Genomic DNA, 27,435 nt, shown 5'->3' with positions numbered 1-27,435 from the left:
GCCACACACATTTTAACGTGTACTACACACGTTAAAGACCTTTTTAAAAAGTTCCTGTGGGAAATGACAGTGTCATTTGGGTCTAGCATCATTCTGGTTGCACAAACTAGAAAGAGAAGTTGTGCTGTGGTAATACTAGTCTTTATCTCAGAGACCAAGAGTCATTTTGCAAAATTGTAGTCTCATTTCCCTAAACAACTCCAGACTGAATTGTACTTTAGTTCCTCAGTTCTATATTTTTGCAGAGGCAGAAACCCAAGCTCTTGATTTTTTTTTTAAAGTGTTGCTGACGGGTTGAGATAACTTTTTACTCCATTATGTATAACCATGGAATAGCATTAACAAGTGAAAGATGTAATAAATTAGACATCTCTACATTTTAGACAGAGAAGATGGAAACATCATTGTTTTTCTTTTCTCAATTAAATATGTGTGAACCAAAAGAAAAAACTTTTTTCAAGTTAATATATGGTTCAGGAAAAGAAGAAACAAGCAAAGAAGCCAAAATCAGGTAAAAATCATAATTTTTTAAGTTAGCCTTATACTTTTAAAAACATGATCAACATTGAATATTTGTTAGCACTTGTTTTTAAAATATCTGGTTGAAAATATATTGATTTTAATATTACAACTGAAAAAAAATCTATTTATTAGGAGTAAATAACTGTTAAATCTAAAAGTATTTTTATTTTATTTTTTAAAGTGCAACAATTTTAACCACACAGGAGAACTTGTAATAATATTTATTGAAATATAATCTCAAATACTTTAAAGTCACTGAGGGGAAAAAAAACAAGTATATTTCACATATGCTATCCTAATTCCTCCATAAACAGTATTTAAATGAAATTCTTAAGAAAACCACTGAGCGTGTCCAGAGTGAGGGAGGTGGGTGAGAAGGGGTGTCCAGGTGATTACCAATCCCAAATCTGTTTGTCAGTCAGAAGGAGAGATTTCAATTGTCATCCAAGTTGTCCTGAAGCTAATGCCTTTTCATTACAGAGCTAAGGAAAAAAGAAATAGGCTAAGTCTTCTTGTGCAGAAACCTGAGTTTCACGAAGATACTCTTTCCAGCAGATCTGGGCAATTGGCCAAAGAAACAAGGTGAATAACTTGTAATTATCTGGGGGGGGGGAACATTTTGCTGATTCTATCATTAAAGATTTAAGAAAGAGGAAATTAGGGATTACCATTTTATTGAATATTACACAGTAATATAAGGAAGGGTTAGCGATCTCATTTCAAAAAAACTAGATCTATTCCATAAAATTAAACCATTTTAATAGCTTGAATTAAGTAATCTCATAAAAATTTAAAGATGCTCTTTTAAAATTATATGCCTGCCAATTTTAAATGATATATTTTACTCCTTCATCACTTTGTATTTTAAACTGATGAAATACTCATTAATTTAAGAGTTTGCACAATGTCATTGAGAAGTGCTATTCATCTCTTTCTTCAGTAGTTTGGAAAAAATGCCCTAGGTACAGTATCAAGTAAAGCACAAAAAGGGATGTTTTGTAACTTTTAGCCATTTCTTTAGTTCAAACAGAAAATGGAATAACCTTATACACTAGGATAATATAAATTTTTCCAAATATGAAATATGACCAATAAAAGATCCAAGACAAATATATTCAATTCTCAACATTTCTAAAATATTTGTTGTATTAAGAATGTTTCCTATTTCTTACCCTTTTAAAACTTCATTAGTCAAACTTCCTGTATCTGTTAAAAAAAATTGTTGCATATTTTGGTAAGAGTTTCAAGGAAATTGCAGTTTTAAAAAAGTTTGACTGAAAGACACTGTTAGATTAGGTTCTCCTATTTGCCAAATTAAGAAAGATAATTGACCTGATTTCTTTGTTTTTAACCTAACACATGATTATTTTTCCCTAGAAAATAAAATAATTCATGAGAAAATAATGTTATTTTAACACATTGTTTTATAGGCAAAACCCAATGTATTTGAACTTTCCAATATAAATACAATTTCCATTGTATAATAATCAAAGGAGAAATCCTGTGAAATATGACTGAAAAGAGCAGTATGATAGCACATGTTAGAGCAGATTCATAAGTAGAGTTTCTGCATACTCCATTATAAAACCTTGTTTCTTGAACAGAATCTCTCCTGAAGAAGCAGTGATATGGGGTGAATCATTTGACAAACTGCTTTCCCATAAAGGTTAGTGCTACTTTTCCCAAATACTTTATTCTTTAATGGAAAAGTATACAAAATATGTATGTAACTATACAAAGCAGGCTGTCATAAAAATTTAGTCTGATTGATAATTTACAGCAATATGAGTTTTTGATCCACAGAAATAACTAAATAATAGAACAGTCAACTAATAAGAGTATTTTAAAAATACTCTTATTTTATTAAGAATTACTTATGGTGGATGAAATATTTCTTGGTGCTAGATGAATAGTTCCATATTTTCAGTGTTTTTAGTTTGTGAATGAGATCCTTGGTTTTATTAAATCCCAGATTATCTGTGTTATTTTTACTGTTAAGTGATCAAAAATCTAAAGTAGCTCTGTTCATGGATATTTAGGAAACCTTCGTGAAAATATATATTGTTTTAATTTTATAAATGCTTCACTCTTTGCATCAGTCATCAGAATTTTGCAGAGTAACTGAGAATCAGGTGGGCATTTAAGGTGGAGCTTTGTAGATGAGATGGAAAGTGAGGACAAATACTGAGTTTGTCCAAGCACAGGTCAGAGGACAGGCTGCCTGGATTGCTAATCCTTAGAGTCAGCTGCATAAGGAAACAGCTGAGTAAGCATTTTTTCCTGGCCTTTATTCAATCCACAGTTTCTTTCAGGGAGTAAAACTGACAGACTGAACCGAGTAGGCGATGAGGCTAAGCAACCACAGGGTTCATTGCTTTCCACGTTAAACCAGGCAGAGTCTGCTTAAGAAGCAACACTTTATCACTACCAAATAGCCACACACTTCCTCTAGCCCACAGCTTTTATTTGTATCTCCAAGTTCTTCTATTCCTTACCACATTTCTTTGGGTTAGCCTGAGGCTAACTACTGTTTACAGCATTGCCAGTGGTTTTCTCATCCTAAGGTGTCTACTGGAAGCAGGAGCTCCTGTTGCTGGGAGTGCAGTACTTGCAATTCAGCCTCAAGTACTATGCACTCTTTGATGAAACCAACTTTTCTAATCTGTCTTCATGTCCTTTAATTTTCTCCTAATTGTCCATCCATCTATAAGGTTTTGGTGACCAGTTCATGTTCCCCTAGATTTACTGACAGAGAATCCTATTTCTGCAGACTCTCCCTGAAGACCTTCCCTCTTCCAATGAAAACAGATTCTGCCTCTGAATTGTAATATTGACTCAGAGAAAGAAAAGTATAGGTAGAGAAATCAAGGCTTAAATTTAGGCAAGGATGTAGTGAAAATGGAGGGTAGTGGTAAGAAAGGAAGTTCATGCTGAAAAAAGTTTAATGGGTTACTCCATCCTCATTTCACCTTAATGCTCTATAACTCCCTATTTTGGAGAAAAATAATGTGAACAGCTTTCTTCAACTTTTCTTCATTCCCAGTATCCACCCATTTCCTGACTTTTGTTAAAATTCTTGCCAAATATATGTAAAACCTATCTCCCATTCTCATTATCTCCTCTGTCACTCTCTTGGTTCAGGTATTTATCTAATTACAACCTGTGTAAAACTTTCCTCCCTAATTCATGCCCCCCAAACTTATTTCTTCTTTTAATCTCCTATTATTTCCACCATTTGGGCACAACTCAGCCCTTGAGCCTCTTCACTAGTCAGAGCAAGGAAAAAAGAAGTGGAATTCATTTTTTTTTCCAGTTTGAATGTTTATTATAAGGAAACATGTCTTTTCATCTGTGGATCTCCAAACCCAGCACCTGGTAAATATTAAGTGTTCGAATAATATAACCAAATTTGTTGCTAGGAAAAACTTAGTCCTGGGTCCCTTTTGAGATTTGAGCTCTGGTTCTCTTCTGCCTCACAATCACTTTCCTAATCACTTTCATATTCAGCTTCCTCAACTGTAAATGGAGATCACAATGTCTTTAGCTCCAATAGAAATAAATTTCTGTCAGGATTACATGAGATGAGTAAGAAGCCAATAACTGTTTTCTGTTTCTTTTTTTTTTTTTTAACATCTTTACTGGAGTGTAATTGCTTTACAATGGTGTGTTAGTTTCTGCTCTGTAACAAAGTGAATCAGCTATACATATACATATATCCTCATATCCCCTTCCTCTTGCATCTCCCTCCCACCCTCCCTATCCCACCCCTCTAGGTGTTCACAAAGCACCGAGCTGATCTCCTTGTGCTATGTGGCTGCTTCCCACTAGCTATCTATTTTACGTTTGGTAGTGTATATATGTCCATGCCACTCTCTCATTTCATCTCAGCTTACCCTTCCCCCTCCCCATGTCCTCAAGTTCATGCTCTACATCTGAGTCTTTATTCCTGTCCTGCCCCTAGGTTCTTTAGAACCATTATTATTATTATTTTTAGATTCCATACATATGTGTTAGCATACGGTACTTATTTTTCTCTTCCTGACTTACTTCACTCTGTATGGCAGTCTCTAGGTCCATCCACCTCACTACAAATAACTCAATTTCGTTTCCTTTTATGGCTGAGTAATATCCCATTGTATATATGTGCCACATCTTCTTTATCCATTCATCTGTCGATGGACACTTAGGTTGCAACAAGCCAATAACTGTTTGACACTACACAAATGTAAATGGCTTCTGCTATCATGAAAAATAATTATCAACAATAAATTTAATAATCTTTTTCTGTTTTGCAACCTGCTCCCAGCTGTATAAACATCACTTACAGGGTTAAATTTCAATGGAAAGAAATATATAAGCTGGACTTTTCTTTAACTTAATACATTGGTATATAATAATTTCATCATACTCTCACGACCCATTAGAGAGAATAAAGGTTCTCTCTAGGCAATTAGTCCTACAGAAAATCCTCCCCTGGCATTCTCTAATCATGTTGCTTTACAAGTAGTCAAAACCAAATGGAAAAAAATCTGCTCCTCTCTGTTCTCTACTGGTGGAAATATTAAAGTTCTGTAAAACAGCAGCAGTTGGAACCTAGAGGGGGTAGCATGAATAACAAAAATCAGCACTGACCCACTTAGACATTATTATCATTGCTCATGATCAAAGTGCTAATTAAATTATACTGGATTCACAAAAAATTATGTTAATGGTATTCTTTTAATCAATCCCAAAAATTCAGTTATTCTAAATTGCAAATCTTATTGTACTATTAAATTATAAAGCTTAAAATAATCACCTAAGAAAGTCACATGGTTGCAATGGTCAAATTCAGCTCATTTCTATTGACTTGACTGTAGGCCAAAAAGAAAAAAAAAAGGAAAGTTTTATACTCATGCACACACAAACACACACACACTTCAAGACCTTGCTCTATCAGATTTTATAGAATTTCCGTTTCGTTAAATGTGTAAGTTTCTCAAATTCTGTATGCCATATCTATATAAAGGAAATGGAAAATGTATTAAATTTATTCAAATGGGAAGTGAAGTGATAAGTCAAACAAAATACATCAGAAAATTTGAGTATTTATTTGACAAAAAAATTCCTGATACTAAAACCACTGCAGAATAATTATTAGCATCTTTAGGAAAGGAGCAGAGTAGATGGTTCTTATGCTAGATTTTAGGGGATTAATAAAAAATTCACTAGCTGGACAAAGAGAAAGAGATCATCCAAGCAGAAAGCCAACATAGGCATGGGGCATTAAACAGTGCAATTTATTTAGCGAACTAGAGAGAAAGTAATTCTTTATTGAGAAACATAATTTGAAAAAGCGTGGCTTAGGGTAACAGGTAATAGATGAAACTCAAGCAGAAAGAACAGTGTTTTTGCTGTGTTCCACAGAAACCAAGGAATCCATGGAGTGTTTTGATAATTCCACTATTGTATTCAAATTTCGTTCCTAAAATGTAGCTTAACTCTTTTAAAATTAAAAAAAGCACAGAAGGTAAAATCCAAGGAAATATAACCAAAGTAGGGACTTTAGTTAATAATAATGTATTAGTATTTGTTTATTAATTATAACATACGTAGAGGCTTCCCTGGTGGCGCAGTGGTTAAGAATCTGCCTACCAATGCAGGGGACACGGGTTTGAGCCCTGGCCCGGAAAGATCCCACATGCCGCGGAGCAACTAAGCCCGTGCGCCACAGCTACCGAGCCTGCGCTCTAGAGTCCGCGAGCCACAAATACTGAGCCCACATGCCACAACTACTGAAGCCCACACTCCTAGAGCCTGTGCTCCGCAACAAGAGAAGCCACTGCAATGAGAAGCCCACGCACCACAACGAAGAGTAGCCCCCGCTCGCTGCAAGAAAGCCCGTGTGAAGAAACGAAGACTCAATGCAGCCAAAAACAAATAAATAAATAAATTTATATATAAAAAAAATTATAACATATGTACCTTACCAATGTAAGATGTTAATAATAGCAGGGATCTGGAGGTGTGGGGTGTGTGGAAGCTCTGTCCTATCTTCATAACTCTTCTGTAAATCTAATCTATTCTAAAAGTAAATGTTATTTTAAAAAATGAACTCAAATATGTTATACAGTAAATTTAATACACTGCAGTCCATCAATAATTTAACCTCCATTCCTCATTTGTTTCTCTGCAGATATTAAGGTAATTTTTTTCCTGCCTTCCCTGTTTATTGACAAATTTGCCTGAAACTGAAAAATGAATCATAAAAATCTATGATTTAAAACCCTATATAACAATAATTTCTAAATGTTGTTTAAGAAAAACAAAAGGAATAAACCAAAAACCAGTATCAGACTGTCATTCATAATCATCAATTTCAAATTTAGTTATCAGTCTTCTTACCAATTGACTTTATGAAAATAAATGTTACCAATATGAACTTAGCAAATCAATTAATTCCAATAAAATTACATATATATGTATATTACACTCACATATTCGTGTTTGTATGCATATATTTATATGGTTCTGTGTAAGACAGCTTTGAAAGTAAAACAATGCTGCTGATAATACATAATTTTGAAAACAATTGGATAAATAGTTTAAAATATGCCTGTAGAACTTGCAATGTTTCATGTAGGCTTTAGAAAATCATTACATGAAATTATGTCGATGCGTGCAAGATTTCAACAGGCAGAGGAAAAGGTTATTCCTGAGTAGAGAAAAAGGCAGGAAAAGGGCTAGAGAAATAAGCGATTTGCGCTTACTGGGCTTATAACCTAGGAAAGCAAGCAGGTCGCATTCACTGAGGTAAAGAGTAGTGAAAAATCACATTGGAATATCAAGTTGGGGACAAACTCAAGAAGAGTTTGTTTGTTAGAAAGCTAACTCTGATGGATAGAAAGGTAGAATTCTATGCATATAATAGGACTGCCTACAAGGTTGTTACAAATATCAAAGTTAACCTCAACGTAAGGGCTATTTTGGAAAGAAAATGGAAGAACTTGGTGACTGAATGAATGTGTACTTATGTTGTAAAGTGAGGTGGTGAAGAAATAGGAGATGAAGAAAAAGGAGCCAAAGATCTCTAGATTTTGTTCCATATTAATAGGAAGGTAAGAGTGCCTTTTATAGCTCAGAAATAGAGGTGGAAAAAATAGATTTGGAGAAGATAACAGGTGAGACTTTGAACTTTTTTAGTTGCTGGTAAACTTTATCAGCAGTTTTGAAGGGTTTTATAGGCACACGCTTAGAATATAGAAGCATGATTGATTATAGAAACATTTTCTAACCATCTCACATACTTGATAAGTAAAGATTTGAAAGAGAAGGTTATTTCCTATGAAGGGAGTCTGTCAATAAAAAAAAAACTTCCAACTACTACCTGTTTATTTTCCTGTACATCCTTTTTTCCAGTCACTGCAAATAATTCCAGTATTTTTAGTCTTTTTATTAACAGCTATTTGCTTGGACTTTTTGCACTTTAAATTGTGATTATATATACTAAGCTTAATTTTGAGATTAATTCATGATAAGGTAGGATAAAAGGAATATGTGAGTCATTTCACCCCCTTGATTTAAAAACATGAACTGATGATACTGTGGGAAGTACATATTACTGACTTTGAGGAAAGGCTGCAAGGAAGTGCATACTTCTCTTTTGGGGAAGGAAATTAGCACTTCTCCTTACACTTTTCACCTTGTGGCTTTTTAAGTTGCCCTTTCCAATTTTCAGTTACCAGTTTTCTGCAAGATAAGGGATTCCAGGTTCTGCAAATTTAACTTTCTGAATCAAGCTGACCCGTAACAAACACGCAATTACTTTATCTATCTAAAAAATAAAAGTAAGTAAAATCCAGTCTAGATTATAAATGGGCCACACAAACAAATCATTATTGCACAAGTAACCACCACATTCTGTGGCAGGTCCAAAGTCAAATATCAAAGGAGAAGCAAGGCAACCTAGTACTTAAGATACCACACTGTATTTGGGTTTCCAACTTCTGAGTTCCTTGACTTTTTGTTTCATTTGGTTTCTTGGCATCAGAAAAATACTCCAACAGATGTCAGAGTTTCAATTTAGAAACATGCAATTACAAGCATTTCATATTTGTATGACACATTGAGCCAGATTCTTCCAGTGTGAATTCTAATCCCGGGTTCTATCAAGCGCTTTTGGCAGATGTCTTCACCACTGCTTTCTTCTAAAGGACTGTTTAGTAAGTTACTGCCTCTGTGTGAGAAACGGTTCCATTGTGACCTGACTTCATGCAGCTGCCCCAAGTGAGTAAGAGAAACAGGAAGTAACTAGTGTGCTGGGATAATCCTGCACGATATTACGTATTATTTGTTTTAAAAGTCATTTACTTAAACTTTTAAATAGATGAACTACCTTCTCATTCATCATTAATTTGTTTCTTGAATCAGTATTTATTCTCCCCTATTATATTCATATTATGGCAACAAGATTCATTCACTTTAACTCACCATGAGCACTTTTAACACACAGCGCTTTTCCTTACGTTAATGCTGTGACTTCATTTTGAATGTCTGTATCAAACTCAAGACTAAGCACGGTGGTACTCCAAAGCCCAACGGCTGGTACAGAGCTGACACTCACTCATGCTTTGTGAATTAGTGAAGGACTATTTAAGTAGCATTCATGTTATTTTCTGGAAGGCTTCTATAGTCATCTTAAGTAAGCTGATTTTTCTCTGCTGCTCCAAACAGAATTAGTCACCCCTGCAATTCTCATTTCTTAGTCCTTGGTCTATACATGCCTGTCTTGCCTATTAATCTCCATATTCCTGAACAGTAAAGACTTTGTTGTTTCATGGCAGTTGAAAGACAAACGTTCTATAATTATAAACAAAATAAACCTGGATTCAAACCCCTGTGCTGTCTTTTCCCAGCTGTAAGATTCAGGGCAACTCAACTCTCTGAACCTCAGCTTCTTCATCTGTATAAATGGGTAGAACAGGACTTAACTCCTTAGGGCTGGTGTGAAAATTAAATGGAACTGCCCCAATAAAAGGCATATAGCAGTGTGCCAAGGCCTTAGCAAAGACTCAAAACTTCAACTATTGTAATTAATATCATTGCATTTTCAGTTTATAATACAGTCCTCAGGTTCATACTAAGTGTTTCACAAATAATTAAAAGATAGACAAAGGAAGTTATTTTTAATAAGTAACAATTTCAGTTGTCTGGCATATGGATGATCCCTTCTAGGTGTCAATACAAAAAGTTTCTTATAATTGAGATTTATTAATAGGAAAAGTGATGACCATATCCTCCTAAAATTGTCACAGCAATTTATCAACTTGCTTTAGGAACAATCTGGTATTTAAAAACTGATCAATCACGCTTATATATGACATATAGATAGAATAAAATGAAATCCAAAAAGCATTTCCCTTCACTGGGGTCAAAGTAACTTTATTCATAAGCCCACTAAAGCATATTCTTAATTTCCTCTTTCCCGTCTAGGTCTGACCTGGAACAGACCATTCTGTTGTAAGATAGCAGGCATTTTATTTGCTAACTTTGCTTTAATTTCCATTTAAATAGTAACAGAGGAGCAAGTTAGAACAAGACAGATGTCTCTCACTGTGGGAGAGGAAGAGGCAGGACCCACATCATGAACACACAGGGCAATACCACCCAATGACAGGCTTTTCAATATCAAAGTGCACATTTCCATACGACCACTTTTGCTTTTCTTAATTAGGATTACCTGAAGATGTTCTCACCATCATTTTGCTGTCTTGCTTCCAATTGTTTCCTAATATCTAGTCAAGGAATCCTCCTCAGACTACTTTATAGCAGCTACCAAGCAAATAAGAAATTTCAGAATTCTATTAAAAAATACAAAGAATCTATCAGTTGTGAAGATAATTATGAGAGATAAATTAAGAGACTATACATATAGTTAGGATTCAATCCAGCAAAAAGTGGATGTTAATTGGAGGAAAAAAGGGCAAACATTTTAGAAATTTTGAAGAGGAAGGAAGTATGGGTGCTAAGCAGCGGTTTTTGATTACACTAAAAATTCATCAAGGGGGAATTCTCAATATATTTTTTTTAAAGTTCTGGCCAGAGGCTGGGGCATGACTATGTAACTACCTAAAGTTTGGTTTAAGCCAATTGGTCTACAGATGGTTGTTTTTGTTGTGGCTTTTCTTTCACACACCTAAACGTTGCCCACATTTCAAATTCTACTTCAATTTTGATTGAGGGGTTGAAAGGCATGTGTTGCCTTAGGCTCCTTGTTTCCTTCTGGGATCATTACACAAGAAGAAGAAGGAAAAAAAAAAGACAAAAAGTAAAAGCAGAGATTAGGCAACAAAATGATCTTTCTAGTCGCATAAATGGAAAAGGAAGAAGTTTTCAAGCTGTTGCCAATCAATAGTCAAATGATGCTTATTCAGCCTATTTTCTAAAGTCATCAGCCTGGGGCTCCAGCTTTACCTGAAGTCTGAAAGGTTGCTGCTGTGATGTAGTTTTCCAAAATTAGAGGAATGTAACCTTCGACAATAGTAATGACTCAGACTGCTTTTTTACAAGTTCAGGTACTGAGCTACAGAGGGTAAAAGACTTGTGGAAAGGAAAGTCAAACAGACCGCACTGAGGAACAGTAATCCCTAAGAGTGCTGGTGGGTTAACAAGTCAGGGTAAAACCCACTTGTCTGACTCCCTGTTTTTCACTTTCATAGCTATTTTGGCTTAAAAATAATAAAAACAGAGATAGATCACTAACTTTACTCTGAGAATATATATATTTGTAGGTATTTGGGGAAAATCTTCTATCAAAAAGCTTCAAGGAATCATTATCCATTTATATTTTTCTGCTACATTCTGAGCAAAGCACACTACACAGCATGAGAAATAAATCTTGAAAATCAAACACTAACTGTGCTAGAGAAATAAGAACAAGAGTGGTTCAATATCACTCACATTGATCATTCTTCCTTCTCCTCAGAGACTAGAATTTGTTGACTTAAGCAGGAAGCGCTTAGAACTAAGGCCTCCTTAAGACAGCTGTGTTTGACTAGGAATTATCTTACCAGCATCTAATCACTGTGGACAATTTCTGGGTGGCATGTCAGTCCTATGATGCCTTCTCAAATTCTTGTTGAGACTGACCTTTGCTTATCTTCCTAGTTTCTTCACTAAGGTTTAACCACTAACATCTGGTGCTCAGGATCAATTTACCAAGGAAAAGAAATGGCAGACTCTCCCCTCACCCCAATGAAAACACCAATGGAAGGAGCAGTGGAGTAGAAGACGCCCACAGGGCTCCTCTATCATGGTAGTGTTTGGAGAGATCCCATACCTACCACTTAGGGAATGTCTGTAGGTTATGCCATTTCTGGCTGTTGTTCTCTTACATTAAGTTCCTGGATCTCTAATATAATCAAACAGTTGCTTTCAGCATTAAAAACAAAAATGAAAACACAATGCTTCACGACAAACAGGACAAGTTCTAGATATAGGAGAAGTAAATGGTGACATGTAACACATGATTTGAGGACTACAGTAGTTTCCTGTGGCTGTGTAACAAGCTATGATAACTTTAGGGACTTACAACACAAATATATTATCTTACAGTTCTGTAGGTCAGAGGTGTAGCACGGATCTCACTGGAAAAAAAATCAAGGTGTCAGCCGGCTGTTGTCCTCTGTGGAAGGTCTTGGGGAGAATCCCTTTCCTATCCATTTGGGTTCTTGGCAGAAGTCAGCTCTTTGCACTTTTGGACCAAGGTCTCCATTCTCTTGCTGGCTCTAAACTAAGGCCACTCTCACCCTCTGGAAGCCACCACACTCTGGCTCTTGACCATCTTCTGCCATCTTGAAGGGCAGCAAGAGTGCTTCTCACAGCGCATTCCCCCGACCCACTTCTCTGCTTTCCTCCTTCACTTTTAAGCACTCATGTGATGAGATTGGGTCCACCTGGATAATCCAGGATAATTTGCCCCTCTCAAGGTTCTTAACCTTAATCACATCAGCAAAGCTTTTGCTCCATGTCAGGTAATGTAGTCACAGGTTCTGAGGGTTAGGACATGGACATCTTTGAAGGACTGTTACTCTACCTATGACAGAAAGTGCTGCCTTCTTGAGAAAGATATACTTCTACAACTTGTTTGTTTGAAAACTGAGATCTGAGACAATTGAATTTATATGAATCTCAGTTTTCTCAGCTACGAAAATTAATATAGGACATATTCCAGACATATGTTGTAGTATTAAATGTAGTAATGTGTATGAACAGCACTTAGCCCTCAAAACCTTTAAACATGTTAAAAATGCAAACCCTCTTAGTTATCACCATAGTTCTACCCTATTCATTCTTCTTGCTTCATTCTATATGGAACTTATTATATCACAAATAATCATGGACCATGAGGAATAGTTCTAGAGAACAGTGAATAGAAGAAATGAATATAAGTGAAAATAAGTTGAGTAGACAAAGAAAGCTATCATTTACTTCACAATTTTTTTGCCTTAATGCTAGAATGTATGCTTCTCCCTCTTTAAATTCCTGAATTTAAGTCTCTAATATTTTGTTCAGAATCTTTACATCTGTGATCATTGGTCTATAATTTTCTTTTCCTTTCTTAATCGTTATTTCTGGGGGTGCTGTTGGTGTTACATTTGTCAGGTTTTGGTGTTAGAGTTATCCTAGCCCCTTAAAATGAGAAGGAAATTATTCATCCCTCCACTGTTTTCTGTAAGTTGTATAACATTAGAATACTTTTTTCTTAAATGTTTGATGAAATTCACTAAATCTGGGCCCAAGATTTTATTTTGGGGGGGTGGTATTTTTTATTATAAAAATCTATTAATTTAATAGTTTCAGATTTTTCACTTCAGTGTCAGTTTGGGTAGGCTTTCTTTACACAATTTTCCCATTTTATTTAAATTATATTTATTGGCATAAAATCATTCATAATATTTACTATCTTTGTAATATGCCTAAGATCTGTGGAAATATCACTGATTTGCTTCCTACTACTATGAAACAGCCTCACTGGGAGTTCTACTTTATTAATGTTTTTGAAGAACCAACTTTTGGCTTTGTAAATTTTCTCTATGGTTTGTTTTCTTTTACATAGACTTCTTTTATAATTTTTTTTTCCTTCAACTTACTGTGGCTTTAATTTTCTCTTGTTTTTAAAGCTTCTTAAAGTACAAACTCAGATTTTATTTTTTACTAGTATAGCATTTCATGTGGTAAATTTCCCTCTAAATGCGGTTTAAACTGCATCCTACAAAATTTGATGCGCTGTATTTTTATTATAATTCAATTGTAAATACTTTCTAATTTCTCTTTTGATTCCTTCTTTGATCAATAAATTATTTATATGTGTTGTTTTATTTCCAAATATTTGGGGGCTTTTAAAGCTATGTTACTAGTTGATTTTTTTTAACACCTTTATTGGAGTATAATTGCTTTACAATGGTGTGTTAGTTTCTGCTTTATAACAAAGTGAATCAGCTATGCATATACATATATCCCCATATCTCCTCCCTCTTGCATCTCCCTCCCACCCACCCTATCCCACCACTCTAGATGGTCACAAAGCATGGAACTGATCTCCCTGTGCTATGCGGCTGCTTCCGACTAGCTATTTTACATTTGGTAGTATATATAAGTCCATGCCATTCTCTCACTTTGTCCCAGCTTACCCTTCCCCCTCCCCGTGTCCTCAAGTCCATTCTCTACGCCTCTATCTTTATTCATGTCCTTCCCCTAGGTTCTTCAGAACCTTTTTTTTTTTTTAGATTCCATATATATGTGTTAGCATACGGTATTTGTTTTTCTGACTTACTTCACTCTGTAAGGCAGACTCTATGTCCATCCACCTCACTACAAATAACTCCATTTCGTTTCCTTATATGGCTGAGTAATATTCCATTGTATATATGTGCCACATCTTCTTTATCCATTCATCTGTCAAGGGACTCAGGTTACTTCCATATCCTGGCTCTTGTAAACAGAGCTACAATGAACATTCTGGTACATGTCTCTTTTTGAATTATGTTTTTCTCAGGGTATATCCCCAGTAGTAGGATTGCTGGGTCATATGTTAGCTCTATTTTTAGTTTTGTAAGGAACCTCCATACTGTTCTCCATAGTGGCTGTATCAATTTACATTCCCACCAACAATGAAAGAGGGTTCCCTTTTCTCCACACCCTCTCCAGCATTTATTGTTTCTAGATTTTTTGATGATGGCCATTCTGACTGGTTTGAGGTGATACCTCATTGTAGTTTTGATTTGCATTACTCTAATGATTAGTGATGTTGAGCATTCTTCCATGTGTTTGTTAGCTACCTGTATATCTTCTTTGGAGAAATGTCTATTTAGGTCTTCTGTCCATTATTGGATTGGGTTGTTTGTTTTTTTGATATTCAGCTGCATTAGCTGCTTGTATATTTTGGAGATTAATCCTTTGTCAGTTGCTTCATTTGTGAATATTTTCTCCCATTCTGAGGGTTGTCTTTTCATCTTGTTTATGGCTTCCTTTGCTGTGAAAAGCTTTTAAGTTTCATTAGGTCCCATTTGTTTATTTTTGTTTTTATTTCCATTGGGCAAAAAGGATCTTGCTGTGATTTATGTCACAGAGTGTTCTGCCTATGTTTTCCACTAAGAATTTTATAGTGTCTGACCTTACATTTAGGTCTTTAATCCATTTTGAGTTTATTTTTGTGTATGGTGTTAGGAAGTGTTCTAATTTCATTCTTTTACGTGTAGGTGTCCAGTTTTCCCAGCACCACTTATTGAAGAGGCTGTCTTTTCTCCATTGTATACTCTTGCCTCCTTTATCAAAGATAAGGTGACCATATGTGCATGGGTTTTTCTCTGGGCTTTCTATCCTGTTACACTGATCTATATTTCTATTTTTGTGCCAGTACCATTCTGTCTTGATGACTGTAGCTTTGTAGTATTGTCTGAAGTCCGGGAGCCTGATTTCTCCAGCTCCATTTTTCTTTCTCAAGATTACTTTGGTTATTCAGGGTCTTTTGTGTTTCCATACAAACTGTGCAATTTTTTGTTCTAGTTCTGTGAAAAATGCCATTGGTAGTTTGATAGGGATTGCATTGAATCTGTAGATTGCTTTGGGTAGTATAGTTCATATCTTGGGGCACAAATGAAGCCTTGGTAAATTTTTAAAAAATGAAATCATATCAAGTATCTTTTCTGACCACAATGCTATGAGACTAGATATAAATTACAGGAAAAAATCTGTAAAAAATACAAATACATGGAGGCTAAACAATACACTACTTAATAACCAAGAGATCACTAAAGAAATCAAAGAGGAAATCAAAAAATACCTAGAAACAAATGACAATGAAAACACAATGACCCAAAACCTGTGGGATGCAGCAAAAGCAGTTCTAAGAGGGAATTTTATAGCAATACAATCCTGCCTCAAGAAACAAGAAACATCTCAAATAACCAATCTAACCTTACACCTAAAGCAATTAGAGAAAGAAGAACAAAAAACCCCAATGTTAGCAGAAGGAAAGAAATCATAAAGATCAGACAGAAATACATGAAAAAGAAATAAAGGAAACAATAGCAAAGATCAATAAAACTAAAAGCTTGTTCTTTGAGAAGATAAACAAAATTGATAATCCATTAGCCAGACTCATCAAGAAAAAAATGGAGAAGACTCAAATCAATAGAATTGGAAATGAAAAAGGAGAAGTAACAACTGACACTGCAGAAATACAAAGGATCATGAGAGATTACTACAAGCAACTATATGATAATAAAATGGACAACCTGGAAAACATGGACAAATTCTTAGAAAAGCACAACCTTCCAAGAGTAACCAGGAAGAAATAGAAAATATAAACTGGCCAATCACAAACACTGAAACTGAGACTGTGATTAAAAATCTTCCAACAAACAAAAGCCCAGGACCAGATGGCTTCACAGACAAATTGTATCAAACACTTAGAGAAGAGCTAACACCTATCCTTCTCAAACTCTTCCAAAATATAGCAGAGGGAGGAACACTCCCAAAATCATTCTATGAGGCCACCATCACCTTGATACCAAAACCAGACATATATGTCACAAAGAAAGAAAACTACAGGCCAATATCACCGATGGACACAGATGTAAAAATCCTCAACAAAATACTAGCAAACAGAATCCAACAGCACATTAAAAGGATCATATACCATGATCAAGTGGGGTTTATACCAGGAATGCAAGGATTCTTCAATATATGCAAATCAATCAGTGTGATGCACCATATTAACGAATTGAAGGATAAAAACCATATGATCAGCTCAATAGATGCAGAGAAAGCTTTTGACAAAATTCAACACCAATTTATGATAAAAACCCTCCAGAAAATAGGCATAGAGGGAATTTACCTCAACATAATAAAGGCTATATATGACAAACCCACAGCCAACATCGTTCTCAGTGGTGAAAAACTGAAACCACTTCCTCTAAGATCAGGAACAAGACAAGGTTGCCCACTCTCACCACTCTTATTCAACATAGTTTTGGAAGTTTTAGCCACAGCAATCAGAGAAGAAAAAGAAATAAAAGGAATCCAAATTGTAAAAGAAGATGTAAAGCTGTCCCTGTTTGCAGATGACATGATACTGTACACAGAGAATCCTAAAGACACTACCAGAAAATTAGTAGAATTAATCAATGAATTTGGTAAAGTAGCAGGATACAAAATTAATGCACAGAAATCTCTTGCATTCTTATACACTAATGACGAAAAATCTGAAAGAGAAATTAAGGAAACACTCCCATTTACCATTGCAACAAAAAGAAAAAATACCTAGGAATAAACCTACCTAAGGAGACAAAAGACCTCTATGCAGAAAACTGTAAGATACTGATGAAAGAAATTAAAGATCATACAAACAGATGGAGAGATATACCATGTTGTTGGACTGGAAGAATCAACACTGTGAAAATGACTAGTTGGTTTTTGATTAAAACACTTACGGGCAAAGGACATACTGTGTAGGACTTCAATCTTTTGACATTTATTTATATTCATTTTACATCCTAGCATCTGATCCATCTTAGATAATCTTGCTTGTGCACTTGAAAATATGTATTTGGTAGAATGTCATATAATTGTCAATTAGGTCAATTTAGTTGATAATGTTCAAGTTTTACATATTCTGATTGACATTCTGTCTATCTGTTCTATAAATGTATGAGTGAACAGAATTAAAATCTGGAAGTATAATTGTGAAATTTTCCCCCTCGTTTCATGCTATCTTTTTTTAAATTTTTTAAAATTTTTGGCTGTGTTATGTCTTCATTGCTGTGCACAGGATTTCTCTAGTTGTGGTGAGCGAGGGCTACTCTTTGTTGCAGTGTGTGGGCTTCTCATTGTGGTGGCTTCTCCTGTTGCCAAGCATAGGCTCTAGGTACACGGGCTTCAGTAGTTGTGGCACACGGTGGGCTCAGTATTGGTGGCTTGTAGGCTCTAGAGCTCAGGTTCAGTAGTTGTGGCACATGGGTTTAGTTGCTCTGCAGCATTTGGGATCTTCCCAGACCAGGGCTCAAACCCATGTCCCCTGCACTGGCAGGCAGATTCCTAACTACTGTGCCACCAGGGAAGTCCTCTACTATCCTAAATTAAATAATTTCTATTTTCCCATCTTCCAGTCTACTCATCTTTTCTTAGGCAGTTGTTAATCTGCTGTCATGATGATCCAATGAATTTTTTTTGCTTCAGGTATTTTCCATTTTAGTTTTAGAAGTTCCATTTGATTGTTTTCTATAGTTTCAATTTCTTTTCTGAGTTTTTGCATCTATTCACTCCTTATGTCTTTTTTAACCTTTTCATTCTTCAACATTGTGCTATTTCCAACATTTCAGGTATCTTGTGTTTCAGGTATCTGTTTCTATTGACCACTTTTGTTATTGATAATGGGTCACATTAGACATTTCTTGCATGCCTAATAAATTTTTATTGTATGTGTGCAAGGAGGAAGATATAGGAGTCTAGATCATGCTGTCTTCCTTTAAACAGCATTAGATTATTTTTCTGGCAGTCAGTTAAATCACGGGTGGATCCTCTTGATTCTTTCTGATCAGTTTGATATTTAAAACCAATCTCTTTCCAATTTATCTTAGTTTGAGGATAAAGACCTTGCCTGTAGTATTTATACCAAAAATATAGCCTTTCTTGGGTATCTCCACTATAGCTGGGCCAGAAATCCAAGGTCTCCCAGACCCATGCAAACTCCCTGATCTCCATTTACCTCTCAGCACCACTGTAGCTATACTCTTCTGGGCTTCACAGAGTTTGCCCTGCCCGTGTACAGCCTGACCCTCAGCCAAGGATCTACAGGTAACCTGCATGTAGACTTCCAGGCACCCTCTGCATGTTTCTTTCTTCTCTTTTGTCCTCTGTACCCTGACCCACAAATCCCAAACATATCATGATCCCCAGACTCATCTCTGCCTCCTCAACAAGATTTTTTTGCTAGAACTTTTGTATTTTTAATGAAAATTTGTACTTTTTCTCATGTGTTCAATTATTACTTATTTCTTTCAGTAAGTAAATATTGAGTGATTTCTTCATGCTGGGGACTTTTGTGGCAAATTAGACAAGGGCCTTCATCTCATGAATCTCACAATATAGCATGAGAAACAAAAATAAGGAAGCAACTGCAGCACAATAGTTTAAATGTTACCCAGTGTAGGAAGTCATATATGAAGGACAGCCAACTTATTCTTGAGAGATCAGTGAAATCTTTCCAGATAAAGTGATCTCTAATTTAAACTTCAATGGGTGATACAGATTAGCCTGATGAAATTAGATTGATAAAATTGGAGGAGGAAGAGAAAATCTTTCCAATAGAAGCTAAAGAGATGTGGGAACATGGCACATGAATGAAACTCTAAGTTATTTCACTGTGCTTGGAGCTTAGAGTGTGAGAAAGAGAGTGGAAAGAGATTAAGGGCATTGCTGGAAAATTTTCAACAGTGAAGAAACATAATTAAGTTTGTACTCTAGAAAGATATTACTGACTAGAATGTGAATAATAACTTGGAAAGTGTTGGGGGGCGGTTAGCAGGGGAGGGAAGCAAGTGAAGCCTGGAGTCAGAGTCACCATTTAGAAGGTTTTTATAATAATCTATGTAAAATATGATCCTGGTCTGAATAAGGGTAATTCCAGATTGATTGAATAAAAATAAAAAGACAGATGCATGATACATACAGAAGATAAAGTTGAGAAGATTTGATTATTGATTGAGTTGAGAAGAAAATTGGGGATCCCTAAGGATGCCAGGGTTGTGGGTTAAGTTGTTGAGTGGATGGTGTCATTGGGTGGGAAACATTCTGGGAAGCTTTTGGGTGAAGATATTGAATTCAGCTGTGATGTGATTATTTTGGTGGGAAATTCAGTGGAGATGTTTACCAAATGTTGGGTGATATGAGCTTGGAGCTCAGGAAAGAGATCTGAGTCGGAGATCATTTCTGAAAATCATCAGCATATTCATTGTGTTAAAGTGTTGAAGTAATTGCCCTGGAACTGGAATTAAAGGGAAGAAGGAAGAAGGATAAACTGAGTATTTAGAAAAGCAGTAGTCAGAGATATAAGAAGAAACTCAAGAGTGTATGTGCCATAGAAAAGAATTACAGACATATTTCATCTTTGCCTGCTGTCATAGAGAGATGAAGTAATATATGGATTGGAAAAAAATTTTTTCCATGGAATATTACAGTAAGTCATTTTGGTAAAAATTATTTAAGTCAAGCGTTGAGTAGAAACCACATTTTAGTGTATGGGGAGGTAAATGAGTGAAGGGGATTAAGAGACCAACTGCAGAAAGCTTACTCAAAAGACTTTGTAAGGAGAAAGATATAGATCAGTAGCTGGAGGAATATCTGAGGTGAAGAGAAAAATTTTCTTCTAATGATTTCTTGTAATGAGATTAAAATCTTTTAATTAGATCAAAATTTAACTCAGAGAAACTTTATTGTTTTGCAAGATTGTTTGTAATGCCTTATTTTGCCTGTAGGTGCCAGCAGTATGCATAAAGTACAGAGGGAAATAAGGGGGAAAGGAGTTTCAGGAAAAATGTTAGAAGACGAGGATACAGGAGGATAGAGGAAGAAAAGGGAGGTAGAAGAGGCAAGAAAAGGAGAAGAATGTAAAGAACAGAATCCCAGCGAACATCACATTTAACCAGGGAACAGAAGACATTAAGCCAGGCTTAAAGTAATCGGATGGTATAAATTAGGAGGTATGGTGTCCTAGAATCCCAGGAAGAAGAATATTTCAAAAAGGAGGGGATCATTATTAATCAAATGCTGCTAGGTGAGAACTCTAGACAGGACTCATGAAATTTCCTCATGTAATAACTCACCTGTGATAGCAGAAAGAGAAATAGGTCATAACTATGAGTAGAGAACAAATCTAAAGAAAGATTGCTAAAAATCATTTGTATCCAACTCAAATGTGAATTTCTCTGAGAAAATTTATTTATTTATTTATTTATTTATTGGCTGTGCTGTGCAGCATGTGAGATCTTAGTTCCCCAACCAGGGGTCAAACATGTGCTCCCCACGTTAGGAGCACAGAGTCTTAACCACTGGACTGCCAGGGAAGTCCCTGAGAAAATTTATCTGAAAAATCTAGAAGGAACATTTTTACCTTTTCTCAATGCTTCTATAATGCTCTCTTCTCTATTTCAAATACCATATAACTGAACAGCTTCACTTCTCTTATCCCACAGAAATGAAAACTTATGTCTACACACACACACACAAAATCTATACATAAATGTTTATAGCATCCTTATTGATAACTGCTCCCCAAAACCTTCAACAGGAATGGTTAAACAAATCCATACCATGGAATACAACACGGCAATGAAAAGGCACAAATTACTGATATACTGATGAATCTCCAGCGGATCATGGTAGATGAAAAAAGCCACCCCAAACAATATATACTACATGATTCCACTTATACCATATTCTTGAGTAGACCAAATTACAGCAATGGAGAACAGACTATTGGTTCCTAACATTTAAGGAGGGGTTGGGTGTGGGAAAAATGTAAGTATAACAGTAAAAAGGCAACATGAGATAACCTTGTAATCATGAAAATATTCTGTATCTTAACTATATCAATATCATTATCCTATTTGTGATATTTTTACTACAGTTTTACAAGATGTTATATTGGTGGAAACTGGATAAAGGGTACATGGGCTCTGTCTCTGTTATTTCCTACAACTACACGTGAATCTATAATTTTCTCAAAGAAGTTTAATTTTTTTAAAAAATACCGGGGCTTCCCTGGTGGCACAGTGGTTAAGAAGCTGCCTGCCAATGCAGAGGACACGGGTTCGAGCCCTGGTCTGGGAAAATCCCGCATGCCACGGAGCAACTAAGCTCATGTGCTACAACTACTGAGCCTGCGCTCTAGAGCCCTCGAGCCACAACTACTGAAGCCCGCGTGCCTAGAGCCGGTGCTGCACAACAATAGAAGCCACCACAATGAGAAGCCTGCGCACCGCAACGAACAGTAGACCCCGCTCGCGCAACTAGAGAAAACCCAAGCGCGTCAACAAAGACCCGACACGACCAAAAATAAATGAAAAAAAACCAAAAACCTATTAGCCCAAAAAAGTAGAATATCATAAATAGTTGAAAGAACCCTAGTATTAAAGTCAGATTGTCTTAGTGTTGAATCCTGAGTCTGCCACAGTTTTAGCTATGAAACTTTACCTAACTGAGCCTAAAAAAAACGATAGTCATCAAAATCATCAACATCATCATAACCATCACACCCCCCATCAAAACCCAGATAGAGTACTTGCTATACGCCAGTTTCTGTTTTAAGCATCCTGCACATTTTGGCACATTTAATTCTCTAAACAGCTCTATCAGGTCCGTTTTATCATTATCTTAATTTTAAATATTGAGAAACTGAGACACAGAAAGGAAAAGTAATTCACTCAGGACCACATAGTAACTAGCTGAACAAGAACTTGAACCCTGGCAGTCTTCCATAAGACTTGATACCTGCCCCTAACATTCATGGGCCTCAGGAAAAAAGTAAAAATAGAGGCCCCATACTATATTTCTAAATGCTTAAGAGTTACAGATCAGGCTAATAAACTGTTAAAAATAGACATTTTGGGCTTCCCTGGTGGCGCAGTGGTTGAGAGTCCGCCTGCCGATGCAGGGGACATGGGTTCATGCCCCGGTCCGGGAAGATCCCACATGCTGCGGAGCGGCTGGACCCGTGAGCCATGGCCGCTGAGCCTGCGCGTCCGGAGCCTGTGCTCCGCAATGGGAGAGGCCACAACAGTGAGAGGCCCGCATACCGCAAAAAAAAACACAAAAAACAAAACAAAAAAAACCATTTTATCCTTCTATTGTGACACACGGTAGATTACGTTTGAATATAAAATTCTCAGACTCTTCCCAGTTCTACCCTATAAGCATAGCCCACCTCCCTTCACTTTCCACCCATGGTTTGGTTCCACACTGTGAGAGGCCTCTTTGCACATTTGGGTGGACACTCCAGCATGCAAATTCAAGTCCTGTCCACACTCAAGCCTTGGGGTGTGCATTCCACTGAGACAGGTGCCTTTGGTGGATGTATCTGGGGAAGAGGACTGTGCCAATCCTGGAAACACAAAGCCTTTTTTTTTTTTTCTTTGAAGATGTTGGGGGTAGGAGTTTATTAATTTATTTATTTATTTTTGCTGTGTTGGGTCTTTGTTTCTGTGCGAGGGCTTTCTCTAGTTGTGGCAAGCAGGGTGCACGGGCCTCTCACTATCGCGGCCTCTCTTGTTGCGGAGCACAGGCTCCAGACGCGCAGGCTCAGTAGTTGTGGTTCACAGGCCTAGTTGCTCCATGGTATGTGGGATCCTCCCAGACCAGGGCTCGAACCCGTGTCCCCTGCATTAGCAGGCAGATTCTCAACCACTGTGCCACCAGGGAAGCCCCACAAAGCCTTTTAAAGGGAATTTCAGGGTCCTGAGTCCAAGAAGCATGGTCTAGAAGTTGAGAGATGATCTCCAGCTGGAATGGCTCTTTGGCTCTGTAGAATAACCCTATGACACTCACCCCAAGGAAAGGCACAGCTGAGAGAAACCCAAAGTGAGGTCCAGATTTAAGGTCCCTGTTACTCAGGTCTAAGTATGTTACCAGCCTCATTTCAACAGAAATGGTACTTACCTTTCATAGTTGTGAAGATTTCAGCTAATTGTTAACATGGTTCCTCATGAGCAAGATGTGTGCTACTGCCCTGAATTAGAGGGAAGACGCTTCTTCTGCTAACACTCACAGTTGTACTTCAATATCAAGTAGCATATATTCTCAGTATCAATATTTTTTAGTTAAAATATATCACCTCTTTCCTTGGTAGATGGACTGGAGACTTTTACCAGATTTCTTAAAACTGAATTCAGTGAGGAAAACATTGAATTTTGGATAGCCTGTGAAGATTTCAAGAAAAGCAAAGACCCTCAACAAATAATTCATAAAGCAAAAGCAATATATGAGAAATTTATACAGAATGATGCTCCACAAGAGGTAAAGATGATTGTAAAAATTTACATCTGTTTGAAAATTTTTTGAGAGAATATGTCTTCATCAAATCGGTACTGCCATACATTCTAACAGAAAGGTCAGAATTTTGTTGAAACAAAAATGGTGGTTATTTACAAGCATGCCTCATGTTATTCTCTTCACTTTATTGCACTTCACATATATTTTGTTTTTTACAAATTGAAGGTTTGTGACAGCCCTGCCTTGAACAAGTCTATCGGTGCCATTTTTCCAACAGCATTGGTTCACTTCATATCTCTATGTAACATTTAGGTAGTTCTCACAATAATTCTTACTTTTTCCATTATTATTATACTTGCTATGGTGATCTGTGATCAGTGATCTTTGATGTTTCTACTGTGACTCATTGAAGGCTCAGCTGATGGTTAGCCTTTTTGCACAATGAAGTATTTTTTAATTAAGGGATGTATGTTGTTTTTTTAGTCATAATGCTATCACACACTTAATGGATTATCATGTAAACATAACATTTTTATGCACTGGGAAACCAAAAAATTTGTGTGACTCACTTTATTGCGATATCCCCTTTACTGAGGTGGTCTGGAAGGCAACCCGCAATATCTCCAAGGTCTGCCTGTATATAGATTTCTATTTACAAACAGAATGCATTATAAGATATTGCTTATGGAAGGAAAGGTATAACTGAAGTTACTCCTCAGGGTATTTTATTCTAGACTAAGAGTGAACACAATTAATTGCAACATTTAGATTCATTCATTTATCATGTTTATCACCTTAGCACAAGTAACTGCTTGTAGAAACTAAAGATTTTTGTACGTGATGAAGGTAAGAGAAATCAAGAAGTTTGTATTATGTACTATTTTAATGTTAGCTCATCTACCTGTACAAAGTTTCATTTGCCCTGTAATTATTATCCCTACACATTAAGATGGACTAAAAGAAAATTTCATAATAGAAAGATGAGGAAAACCTAATTTGGCAACGGTTCAAGTGAAAAAACAATTGTGATTTTTTTTTTTACTGCAAGCTCAGTATGAGGTAACTGTATGAAACAACTGCTAAAATGGCTATTAAACCAGCAAATATTACTTCACTATCCTTGAATATGAATTACAGTTTCTGTATTTTTAGTACGTGCTCAATAAATAGTGTCTTTTCACAGAAGTGTAGAACTGATCATCTGTCACTGTTAAGAGTTCTGTTTGACTATAAATTGTTGCTGTCCACGAGGTAGCACTGCTTATGTAGATACTGTTGCACATGAAATGACAGTTATTTTCCTTGTTTCAGTATGTCTCAATCTGTTTTGTGTTTCAAAGTATTATCCTGTCTTCCCCTTACACACAAGTAAACAAAGGCAGCTGGTTATGTGGTGTTACCCACGAAGGAAAAGAAACCTACGTGAAAACTGAAAACTGAGCACCATCAAAGCCGAATATATCATCAATGTTTTGATAAAAAGCGTTAAAGGATTTTATATCTTTATATATATACACACACACACGTATATATGCATATAGGCATTTTCAGCACACGTTTGCTTGTAGGAAAACATCATAATATAATGAAAAGAGCACTGGGATATAGCAAAAGCCTCACATTGAAATCCCAAATATGCCCCAAACACACTGCTTGCCCTCACTCAAAATAATTGAATTTCTACAAAGTTTAGTTTTCACTTTGAAAATGAGTTGAATCTAATGACCTCTAGGACACCTAACATTACATTGTTCCATGATCCTACACTGGCAGAGACTGATAAGGACCGGGTGCAAAGGGAGAGAAGAGCCAGGTAACATGCCAGCCCAGAGTGAATCACTGGATCCCTGGACCCACAACAGGAAAAGCACCAAGCATCCAAGTGCCGTATGCCCCCTCCAACGTGGAGTCAGTCCTTTACTTCTGTTTCTCAAAGGTGTTTACTTAAGTAGATTGACGATAATTACACTTTTATTATTGTTTTTATTATCCAGGTTAACCTTGATTTTCACACCAAAGAAATCATCACCAGGAGCATCACCCAACCCACCCTCCACAGTTTTGATGCTGCACAAAGCAGAGTGTATCAGCTCATGGAGCAAGACAGTTACACACGTTTTCTGAAATCTGACATCTATTTAGACTTGATAGAAGGAAGACCTCAGAGACCAACAAATCTTAGAAGACGATCACGTTCATTTACCTACAATGAATTCCAGGATGTAAAGTCAGATGTTGCCATTTGGTTATAAAGAAAATTAATTTTGCTCATTTTGCTGGCAAGCTTGTATATCTGCTTCTAAGATATAGCATGTTTACGTTAACAAATTGGTAAGTCTTTTAAAATAAAGTGCATCATTCGAAATGATTTAAAAAATGCAAACCAAAATTTTTATTCTGACAATATATACTCTATCTGCCAAGATATTCTGTAAAAGCTTCCATCTGACTTCATTTCATTCATAGTCAGAAAAACTTATTGCTTAATTAAAAGGCAGAAAAGAAGTAATAATTATGTTGTATAAGATTGTAAAGGTTAAACTTTTGCAAAATTTCAACAGTTTGGCCAAATATCTAGTTTGGACTTTTTTTTCTAGATGTAAACTATATGATGCTCAGATAGCCATGTATTTGGACAACATTTTCTATAATGATGCAGCTTTTCTCTGGTTCAGTTATAGAGAGTATAGAACCCTGGCTCAAGAATAGCAATATATCACTTCTAGTTATAAGCCAGCAACAGGAACTTTTGGGAGGACACATTCATCTCTACAGAACTTCCAGGTCATACAGAACCTAGGTTGATAACCAAGAATGGGATCCACATTTGTGCTCATTCCTAAGTGAGCATGGACGTACTCAGTTATACGGAACCACTTCTGGTGGTCAAAGAAACATGACCAGATGCTGCAATAGCTCCAGGTTGGGACTGAGTGGAGCATCTTCTCATCTGTGAGAAAAACTTTCCGCTAAAAGAGTGGGCAGTCAGTCATCTGAATGATGACCAGAGGAGGTTTATCCCCAGAGTCATGAACCTTTATTTTTGGAATGAGAGGAAGTAAAGAGGCAAGGAATCCAAGGCCCTGGAAACTCAGGCACATGCCACACTGGCTCATATTCAGATAGTGTTCCTCCATGGATCATGTTCTTATTCCAAATCTCACTGAATCATTTAATACTATATTATTCAAATATGATGATGCTAATAAGTATGTATGTCTCTAACTATAGGGAAATATTTACTTTTAGATGTGTGTTGCATTATATGTAAATGTCTGTATTTAAAATGTCATACGTTTGGCTTTGGCAAATGTTATTTTAGTTGAACTGTAAAGTATAAAACTGTAGATCACCTATAGTAATAAACATTTTTAATTTCTTCATTCA

General features: G+C 36.2%; 1 protein-coding gene across 1 annotated transcript; it reads left to right on the top strand.

Moving 5' to 3' along the window:
- Positions 1-186: 186 nt before the first annotated feature.
- RGS18 (regulator of G protein signaling 18) lies at positions 187-27,435 on the top strand. Its single transcript, XM_030884136.3, has 5 exons — positions 187-511; positions 1,003-1,104; positions 2,127-2,188; positions 23,906-24,072; positions 26,043-27,435. The coding sequence occupies exons 1-5, from the start codon at positions 393-395 to the stop codon at positions 26,298-26,300; spliced, it is 708 nt and encodes a 235-aa protein (XP_030739996.1). The 5' UTR covers positions 187-392; the 3' UTR covers positions 26,301-27,435.

Source organism: Globicephala melas, chromosome 1, assembly GCF_963455315.2.
Source record: "Globicephala melas chromosome 1, mGloMel1.2, whole genome shotgun sequence".
Classification (NCBI taxonomy): Eukaryota; Metazoa; Chordata; class Mammalia; order Artiodactyla; family Delphinidae; genus Globicephala; species Globicephala melas.
This window is presented reverse-complemented; position numbering and strand designations above follow the sequence as displayed.

Excerpts from the sequence above, each read along its gene's own strand:
- RGS18 (XM_030884136.3), top strand. The coding sequence starts at position 393 with ATGGAAACATCATTGTTTTTCTTTTCTCAATTAAATATGTGTGAACCA. Across the intron at positions 512-1,002 it reads AGCAAAGAAGCCAAAATCAG|AGCTAAGGAAAAAAGAAATA; the intron begins GTAAAAATCATA and ends TTTTCATTACAG. Across the intron at positions 24,073-26,042 it reads AGAATGATGCTCCACAAGAG|GTTAACCTTGATTTTCACAC; the intron begins GTAAAGATGATT and ends TTTATTATCCAG.